The sequence below is a fragment of the Tasmannia lanceolata genome, unplaced genomic scaffold (genome assembly GCF_043159265.1).
Source record: "Tasmannia lanceolata isolate RefF3 unplaced genomic scaffold, GAP_Taslan_0.1 ptg000018l, whole genome shotgun sequence".
Taxonomy (NCBI): domain Eukaryota; kingdom Viridiplantae; phylum Streptophyta; class Magnoliopsida; order Canellales; family Winteraceae; genus Tasmannia; species Tasmannia lanceolata.
In genome coordinates, this window is record NW_027518695.1 from 32089590 (window position 1) to 32100217 (window position 10628).

The window sequence follows — 10628 nt, forward strand, 5'->3', positions numbered from 1 at the left end:
CTTGCTGGGCCCGTTTGGTTGCTTGGGGGTGGATTAGAGAGTAGTAGACGAAGAAGTCAAAGGGGAGGAGACAAGCATTTGCTTTGTCTAGAAGAATGGTAGAATATTGGTATGTGGTATTTAGTCGCACGCCAGTTCTCTTGAAGAGTAGTGGTAAAGTAAGGGTGTCATTACTAAAAAAAGAGAGTGAAGATAGACAAAGGGAAGAGAGAGAAAGATAGAAAAGACAAATCTTTTCCACCATTATTCTACCAAAAACTTAACTTTTTGGTAAAATTTGCTTGGAAGATAAGGAGAGGGGACATTAGTGCCACATCGGTGCCAAGTGTGCAAAAAAGCAATAATGAAAAAAAGGAGGATGACAATGGGCAAACCCGACATGTTCTGTTGTTTCCTTGTAAAGTCATATTCCACGGAAATTATTTTCCACGCGATATAAATTTTCCAGCATTTTGAAAAGTCATATGCTATGGAAATTATTTTCCAAAATAATTTTTTTTACATGGCCTGAGTTTTTTTTTTCATGGAATATTATTTTCCATGGATTTTTTTACACCTCATGCATAGCAGGGTTGGGGCCCACCACTTTTCGCCTTATATTTTGATGGGGTGGGACCCACCATCTACAGCCTACCCATTCATAGCATGGGGTCACCATTTTACACCGTAAATAGCATGAGCCACTAATGCTAGCATGTGCTATAGATGGCATACGAATTAATATCATTTTCCATTTTTTATTATTGAAAATCTACTGCAGATAGAGTTCACTTAAAGAACCCTATCTTCAATCTAATCTAATCTATCTAACTACTATATATAAGGTGGAATCGTGGGTTAAGTTCTTCCACCCTTTGCCGTTATTTCGGCTTGTGTCCCGCTGCCATAATTCCAATTGTATCCCACATGTAAGGGCATTTGTGTCATATACCATTATTTTCGCTTGTGCCCCACCTTTTGATCCACACGTCAGCATTTACTCTTTTACCATTAACCAATTTGCTGATATCTAACATCTATCTCTATGAGATATTATTTAAGGGTGAAATCGTAATCTACATACGAAAAGTACCGACACATGGTTCCTGTCTATGAGAATTACGAAAAAAAACTATCAAGAAGATGTAACGACATATGACAATGACGAAAGAACTACTTTATATTACTCATGCAGGACACTTGCAAAATATTGATGGATTCCGGCATGGTTTTAAATTTCGACCGAAATCCAAAATTTTAGACCGAAATTTCGGATTTCGGTGGAGACCGACACCGAAATCGATGAAAACCGAAACAGTCATTTATTTCGACCGAAATTTCGGTTTTTCTGAAATTTGACCCAAAATTTTTTTTAATATTAATAATATTTCACGGAAATTTCAGCCTAAATTTAATATTGAATAAAATATTACTTTCGGGTTTTGTACCAGATTTCGACCGAAATTTCAAAATTTTGAAATTTCGAGGTCTGAAACCGAAATTTTAAACCTTGGATTCCGGACACCTGAAGAGGAACAACAATTATGGAAACCCCTATCAATTAGAGGGCTAGAATTAGCCTATATCGATTGGAGGGCTAGGATCAACCTATGGAAATGGTTTTACGAGCACAACCGATTGATGTTGTGTTCCATCACATGGACGGTTTAGATCAACCTATAATCATGGTTTAAAAATTCGGTTTCGGTAACCGTTTCGGACCCCACTGAAAACCGAAATTTCGGCGAAATCCGAAATTTCAATCAGAAATTTGGTAATTTGGCTTGAAATTCCGGACCGAATTTTCGACCGAAATTTTGTAACACTCTTTTTTTTTAATAAATAATGGCATTTAATAGAAATTTTGAACCGAAATTACCGAAATTTCGGTCTGAAATTTGGTAAATGGCGAAAAATTAAATTTCGGCAAATTTTGGTTTCGGTCCCCACCGAAATTTCAGTTCGAAATTTCGGATTTCGGTCGACATTTAAAACCATGCCTTTAACCCTCTATAGATCGGAGGGTCGGATCAACCTATGAAAATTATTTTTGGGGCACAACCTATGTAGGAAGTCGCCCATCCAAAAGAAATTTCTTTTCTTTTTATCTGCGATTTACACGTCAGCATTACTCTTTTACCATTAACCCCTTTGCTGATATCTAACATCTATCTCTATGAGAAATTATTTCAGGGCAAAATCGTAATCTACATACGAAATCTACCGAAACAGGGTACAGGCCATACCGTACATTTTAATAGAGTGAGGAGTGTGATCATCAAAATACGGTGAGTAGTGCCATTATCAAATATGGTAGTAAGGACATTAGCACTATATATAATTTCAAACCGTCGTTGTTGCTTGGATGTTCCCACGCAAGTCGGGTTCAACCCGAATTTGGGTTGGGTCGGGTTAAACTTTTTCGCAAATCGGGTTGGCAAAAATCAACCCCAATTGGAAATCGGGTTGGGTTGAGTTGGGCTGTCGGGCAACCCGACCCGACCCGAAACCCGAATTTGGGTTCCATATGAAGAGGTTCTGTATATTTGTGTTTTTCTTTTTCAACATTGAAATAGTCTCAACAGTCCACAATGGACGGTTTGGATAATCCTATGGTGCGGGCCATACCGTACTTCAATAAAGTGAGGAGTGTGATCATCAAAATATAGTAGTGCGGATAATATTTCCCTTTGTTAATTGTTAGTCTATTTGGCTTGGATTTTGCGAACAGATTGTGAGTTAAAAACTTATTATTGGTGACTCACTATTGGTTCTCAAAATCCAAAACAACCCGGCTTGAGTTGAGGTGGTCAACAATTGGTACCATATCAAATCGGGTCAGCCCGAACCAACCCAACCCGAATTGGGTCGAGTGTTGCACCCCTAACGACAAGGAAAAAACTATTTTTCCTTATTCACTATGTGCGGGTGAAATTACAGAAACGTTGATGTTACGAATGCAGGACACCTGTAAAAATATTGACGAATTCTTCACACCTTAAGAGGAACAAAAATCATGGAAACCTCTTTAGATTGGAGGGCTTGGATCAGCCTATGGAAATGATTTTACGGGCACAACCTATTGATGTTGTGTTCCATCACATGGACGGTTTAGATCAACCTATGATGTGGTATGTACAATTTTAAACGGCTAATTTAATTGGATAGCACGTGCATCGCACGTGCATTTTTACTAGTATCTCTATAAAATCATATCTATTGGGAATTACTGGTGAAACTAGCGGAAATAAGGGACCTGAAGAAAAAAAAAACCAATTGGATTTGAATTACAATCTTAAAAATCTAAGGCAATAAATTCAAAATCTCTCGAAATCAATTATTAGCTATATTTATCCACATTTGCCAACCATTTTATCCAGTGGGCCCCAAAACAATAGGCACATGTTAAAAAAAAAAGCAGACCAATCAGTCCAATTTAGGATAGAAATGGACGGTGAGATTCCCCCCTCGTGACCACTTCTCATCATCTAACACTCACCCATCAGTGGTGGAGATTAACAACCCTTGATGAATAAATTTCCCGACCCTATTTGTAAAAAAAAACAAAGTGCAAATTAGCCATTTCTGGCTAAACGAAAGACCGAAAATATATTTAAAAAAATAAGATGTGAAATTTGTCTGGGTGCAACTTGGGCCGGGTTGAGTCCGGTTGGGACCAAACCTAGACCCAACCAAGGAAGCATTAACTCAACCCTAACCGGACCTAACCTGAATCGAGGAGGGTCAACCCTAACCCATGCTACCTCTAAAACTCCGAACCCTAATGCAACCCATCTAACCCGTTTTTCCCAATCGAGCTGGGTTGAGACAGGTTTGGTTCACGATTGATGGAATTTCCTAGGCCTCAAACCTAACCCAACCCGAAGAAATGGCAGCCCAACTGGAGCTGAATTTGGGTTATGTTAAATTTTGAGATTTCACTAATTCTTGGATTGAATACAATAACCCATGAGAAGTGTTTTTATAGAATACTCAAATGATAAACATAGCAATAGAATAAGATAATTATGGAAATAGATAATTCTAATCTAATCTAGAATCCTAATCTAATCTAATCTCGTCTCGATCCAATGGTGAGATCTTACATATCCTAACAAGCTAAATCGGTCTGGTTCGGGCTAAGCCCGCCCAAATTGCACCCTCGGAATTTTCAAGAAAAGGAAAAAGGTATCTGAAAGAATATATAACATACTATATATACGTACACATAGGTAAGATCGTTGACCCGACACGGTAAGTTGACAACTGTCACCTGCCAGTTCTCCGGTTATATCTCTCATCCCTAAATATCTCATTTCTGATTTTGATAGATACACCCCGTACTTATTTTAGTAAATAGATAGAAAAAAACATACTATATAAACATGCCTCTCTCTCTCACACACACACACACATACACATGTGAGTGTGTAGTAACGTAGGCGATACTGATATACGGAACGAAAGCGAGAGAAAGAGAGAGATTTGCAATCTTTTAAATATTTTGGCAGTCCTTTCTTTGTTGCAGTGATCTTTTTGGGGTTTTCAATAGCAATCAGAAGAAAAAACAGAGGAAGATAGCAGTGGAGAAAGAGATCCTTCATCTAATTTCTTCTTGTCTCTTTTGTTTTACTAAACAAACCCCAATATCAATGCCTGTTTTGCAGAACCCAGATTCTATTACTATCACTCTTTTGTCGTCTTTTTAGAAGGATAACAACAAAAACCCACAAAAGAAAACAACGCTTCTTTTTATTCTCCCTTTCTTTGTTCTTTGCTTGAAAAAAAACAAATGGGAAGTGTTTGGAGAAGAGCATTTTGTACGTCCGTTCGTGGAGACCCAGAAATAGAAGAAGAGAAACAACAGACACCAAGTCTCCGGTGCCGGACTACTGGATCTCCGGCGATGGCGCATGATAGCCCAAGTCTTCATTTCAAGACTACAAAGAGCCCGAGACTATTTCAAGGCTCCAACCCATGTTCTCCCAAATCCCCTTCCCGTTTTGCTCTTTTCAAATCCAGCTTGGGCTTATCCAAGGTGAGAATATCATAAAGTACTTTTTCTTTTTCGTACCCTTTTGTTAGCGTTCGTGTGGGTAAAGATTAGAGAAATGATGAAAGAATTTGACTTTTTTTTTCCTTTTTGGGTTTTGTTTTTCATTCAGAGTAATTGTGGGATTTGTTTGGAGAGGGTGAAAATGGGTCAAGGAACGGCAATATTCACGGCAGAGTGTTCACATGCCTTTCATTTTCCATGCATTGCGGACTACATTAAGAAAGAGAAAACCCTAGTTTGTCCAGTTTGCCATTTTTGCTGGCAAGAGGTACCATTACTCAGCATTCACAAACACAAAAAACCCATCGAAGAACAAAACCCAGAAATTGAAAATCAAGAACAAGCAAAGATGAAAGAGATAAAAACCGGAGAAACCCGGTTTTATGATGACGATGAACCGCTCCTTTCCCCGACCGGCCGCTTCAACCCCATTCCTGAAGAAAACGAGGAGGAGATCCAAGAATTCCAAGGCTTTAATCCCGTCAATCAATCCGTACCGTTAAAATCGGAGGATAAAATCAACGGTGGAGATTTGATGAAGGTTTCGGCTCGGCTCCTGCCAGAGGCAGCCGTGGTTTCAGTTGGGCGGAGCCACGAGAGCTTCGCAGTGGCACTTCGGGTGAGAGCTCCGAACGTGATCGGCTTGGTTCGGCTTCTCGACCCGGCTCGCCGCGCGCCGATCGATTTAGTAACCGTTCTTGACTTAAGCGTGCCCATAGACATGCTCAAGCACGCCATGCGGCTTGTTATCTCGGCTCTCGGCTCAGCCGACCGTCTCTCTATAGTCGCGTTCTCAGCGTCGGCTAAAAGGCTTCTCCAGTTGCGCAGAATGTCGGCTCAGGGTCGGCTCACTGCTCGGCGGATAATCGACCGGCTCGGCTCCAGCCAAGGGAGTTGCGTCACCCACGCGCTGAAGAAAGCCACTAAAGTTCTAGAAGATCGACGAGAGCGGAACCCTGGTGCCAGCATCATGCTACTATCAGACGGCCAGGATGAAAAAGTCTCCAACAATCAAAACAATCTCCGCCATCCTTCATCACACGTGCCATGGACACGCTTCGTTCACCTCGAGATCCCCATCCATGAAGATGAGGACAAATTTGCGAAATTTTTCAGTGGCTTGCTCAGTGTCTTCGTGCAGGATCTCCGCCTTCAGCTCCGCTTTTCATCTGGAGAGATCTCAGCAGTCTATTACTGGAACGGACGGCCAACAAACATCGGCTCGAGTTCGAACTCGATTAGGCTCGGAGATCTCTACGCGGATGAGGAGCGTGAGCTGCTTGTGGAGCTGAGAGTGCCTATGGGTTCTATTGGGGCCCACCACGTATTAGGTGTGAAATGCTCTTACAAAGATCTAACCACACAAGAACTAGTACACTGTAAAGATCAAGCACTTCTAGTACCTCGCCCCCATGCCGTCCGAACATCGGCACCCAGGATCGAACGGCTGAGAAATCTCTTTGTGACTTTTAAAGCCATAGCAGAGGCTCGACGCCTAGCCGAGGAGAAAAATGATCTTGGGAGTGCCCATAGGTTGCTCTACTCCGCTCGTGCTTTGTTGCTTCATTCCAGTTCCATCTCAGCCGATGAAAACTTAAGCTGTTTGGAAGCCGAATTAGCTGAGCTTGATTTACGGAGACAAGACCAGATCCAACGGCGGGGAAATGATGTTGGTTTTGAGGATAAAGAGGAGCCGTTGACTCCAATGTCGGCTTGGCGCGTGGCAGAGCAGCTGGCTAAAGTAGCCATCATGAGAAAATCGTTGAATCGAGTCAGTGATTTACATGGGTTCGAAAACGCGAGATTCTAGATAAATATGAAGAGCGGTCTCTCTCACTCCCGGCTCACAATAGCGACAAAATTGGGGAAAAAATCAAAAATTGAGAAAAAACCCACCGAATTGATTGTGGGTCTTTGCTATGTCTCTTTTTTTTGTGGGAGAAAAAAGAGAATGGAATTAGGATTGAAAATAAAATAGACCTAATAATAAGGGATTCATATATATATAAGATGGAAATTTTGTTTTTTTTTTATGTTTTTCTAGTTTATGATGATTGAGATGAAGTAAATGCTTATCTTAGGGTTAGGGCCTAGGGCCCTTCTTTTTTTATTCTAAAACTTTTTATGTTGTCGTTTTATGCTGTTGTTTTGTTGGTAGGTGTTGACTGTTGAGATAGTAAGACAGAATAATGTTGTTACTTGAACAGTCCGAGAGAGAGAGAGCTTTTGTTTTATAGTTGGACCAAGTTTTGTAAAGGAAAAGAAGATAATGATGCGAATGTGATATGCTTTTCAACGTGTGTTACTAAATTCTGTAGGTAGTGAGCCATATTTGATTGATAGAGAGCCCACATGGGGAGCCCCACCTTAAATTGTCTTTGGTCGTAAATATAATCGTAAATATAATCCTAACTGATGGTGCCCAAAATCCAACTGCACATACTGGCCTGGTAGAGCTTGTGATCCTGCGCTCACAGAAAAAGCGTCAGCGGGCTCGGAGTTGTGCCTCCGGACGGCCACTTCGACACTCAAGTTAGAGATGGGCAACACAGATAAAGGACGATGAGAATGGGTGACGGCCAAGGTGTTACCAGCAAGATGGGGAGAATTAGAGAAGATTAGATCCCTTTGCTTGAGTGCGTAGATACCCTTTTATAGGGGAGGAGACCCACGATGTCCACTACGCCAGTCTTGCCGCTAATTTTACTACGTGTGGCGTAGTGGGTGGCAGTTACAATCGTTGGAGTGTGATTCACTATAATTTCGGGCGGAGATGGAGGGTGGTAACCTTGGCGGGAATCTTTGAATTCGTACAGGGCACGTTTAGTATAACGGTCACCCGGATTGGTCACTTGGTGTAAACCGATTTTAACCCTAACACTAACCATGTAACTATAGTAAATCCTTTTGATTTTATTTGAAGTTTATTGCATTAAATCGGTTGAACGGTTGAGATTGTTGGATGGTGCATGTGCAATTCAAGGGGTCAACAATTGGGTAGTTAGATACTTAGATTAGTCGAGATTATAAATTTGGGTGTTAATATAGACCCACACGGTGTCCATTGTATTTATATCATAAGGTCCCAAATTATTTAGGACTGTGATCCTAACATACCCACAAATTCTAATGGAGCATCCCAATCTAAATAGAGGATCCCAATGTACAAAAATACCCTTCATGTATACATTCATTTAAAAAATCATACTCAAAATGATAAACAACATTTTATTTTCCCACCTAAGAGATAAAACGAGACTGGTTGAAACTTGAAACCCTGCCCATTACAATTGTGCTCTGCAGTCAGGAGGTCCCAAAAAAGGAAATGATGTATTCCCCCCCTTTTCTTCTTGGGGCCACCTTTTGTTGTGTAAGTTAAAAATACAATAGAGGGTGTAGCTCAAGGAAGAAAAGGGGACGAATATATCATTTTCCCCAAAAAATAACCTAATATATTATTCTCTCAATATGCTACCTAGGAAGCACATAAAAGCCACCCGATTACGGATCCTAACACAATACATCATGTACGGTTGAGATGATACAGCGACTGGAGGATGCAAAAAGGATAAAAAATACCTCAGCGTGACTCTAGCAACACACTTGGAAAATGAGAAGGATTGGACGCCTTTACGAGTTACGGACAGTCAAAGAAGACAGTAAAAGTCATCCTCCTAAGCTTTTATCTGTGTGATGATTTCCTTAAAATGGGGACTCCTAGACTCTTTTCACACTCTCAGAACGTTGGCTTTGGGATTGGAAAGGGATTTGGGATTTGGGAAGCTTTGAAATTTGGTATCTTCTGATCCAAATCCCTTTAAAAAATGACATTCAGATACTTTAATGCAAGGGAAGCTGAAAAAGGTTTTGGGCAGCATTAGGAAATGGGTCTGATCCAGGGTAGGCTACTGTAAGGATAAGCATATTACAAGAAAAGGTGTGTACTAAAAGCAAAAGGTCTGTAAAAAGTGGATGTGGGGCTTGTATGGGTAGGTTTTTTTCCAAGTAAAGACCCACAAAATGCTCAAGTGATCTGATTAAATTGTATTGTTTGTCTATAATATTCTTTAGAACTGATATCATGAAAAATGGTACTAAGCCAGATTAGTCAGCCACGAGTGCCCATAGAACTCAGTGGGTGAACTTTTAAACACAGCTGAGTTGGGGCGTCACTGATGTCCCTAACAGCCTCTTATTGATCTGTTCACTTAAACATAATAACTAGGGGTGTCAATGGACCCATACCGTCGGATGGATCCTTTGGATCCGAACATTAATGGGCAAGTTTGAGAATGGTAGATATATCAGGATGTGTCCATTGGATCCATATCATAAGGCCTGAAATTATTTAGGATAGTGAACTAGACATAACAAAATCCAATGGGGCGTCCTAGATCTGAGTGTAGGGCATCAATATACATAAGTACCTGTCATCTTTTAATTCATTTATAGCCTCACGAGGAACATATTTTGTGATGTTTAAAAACTTTGGTAGATCTCTCTCTCTCTCAACACCATCTCCTTTGATAAAAACCCTTGACACTACAAAGACAGAAACATTGAGTAAAGCAAATTAAATAAGGGCCTGTTTGGATGCCGGGAAGATTTTGATTTGGATTTCTCACATTTGCAGCCCTTTTGCGTTGTGACTTGGTCCGGATCAAATCCTTGGATTTCCAAATCAGCGACTGACAGTGAAAAAAATCAGATTTCCATAGATGCTGTGGAAATAAATAAATTAGAAATCCACAGATCTACTCCCAAGAAAATAGGAGAAAGATCTACTCCCACTCATCAATATCACCTAAATGATAACTACATCCCATAACAGACTTATCCTACCTTATTCCATTAACCCACGTCACATACGCATCAAGTTGTTAGAGTATATGCCTTGAAAAGCCAGTAGAATGACATTTATTAATTAATAAAGGTTTATTTCATGATACGAATCAGTATTTACATTTATGAATGTGTGTGATGTGCTTATTTTATTGACACATGCTCGTCCTTCGGTAGAATAGTAGAAATGCCATGCTCACAGGATTCACAGATCCAATGGAGCAAGGAGATATGGCATCTCTGTTCTATGCAATCCTTAATAATTCCTAGTTGGGAAAGAGACTGGACATCTCTTTCTGTATACAACTAGCACAAGTCTTGCCTACATACACGTGATGTGAGGTGACTTATCTCAGTCATCTGGGTAGTGGACCCTAAGCAAGAAGACTAGGTGAGACGATTGGATCGCATAACCGAACCGCATCAAATAAAGAACAACTTGTGGACAAGAAAGTATAAAGTTGTTCTTCCAGACAGGACCATTCACAAGTCCTCAGACCTGAGAGATCTTATTGGTCTGCCAGTCTGTAGACACCCCATTTTGACGAGACCCAAGTTTGCGTTGTTTGTGCGGAACCTCGTCAAATCAGTGAGCTGGGGTCCCAAATTGAACCCTATGGTAGCTTAAGGTCTCCCATAAGTCCCCATAAAATTTTGTTGAAATCCGAGATTGTTTGCTTAGTAAATGAGCCAAGAGAGTGAGCGCAATGCAGACCAAAAGGAGGATGATTCATCTGAAAAGGGGGCTGTC

At 40.6% G+C, this 10628-nt stretch overlaps 1 protein-coding gene across 1 annotated transcript; it reads left to right on the forward strand.

Annotated features, from left to right (window-relative positions):
• Positions 1–4420: 4420 nt before the first annotated feature.
• On the forward strand, positions 4421–7173 carry LOC143851600 (E3 ubiquitin-protein ligase WAV3-like). Its single transcript, XM_077361075.1, has 2 exons — positions 4421–5017; positions 5145–7173. Exons 1-2 carry the CDS (start codon positions 4772–4774, stop codon positions 6843–6845), a joined length of 1947 nt encoding a protein of 648 aa, XP_077217190.1. The 5' UTR covers positions 4421–4771; the 3' UTR covers positions 6846–7173.
• The last annotated feature ends 3455 nt before the right edge of the window (positions 7174–10628 follow it).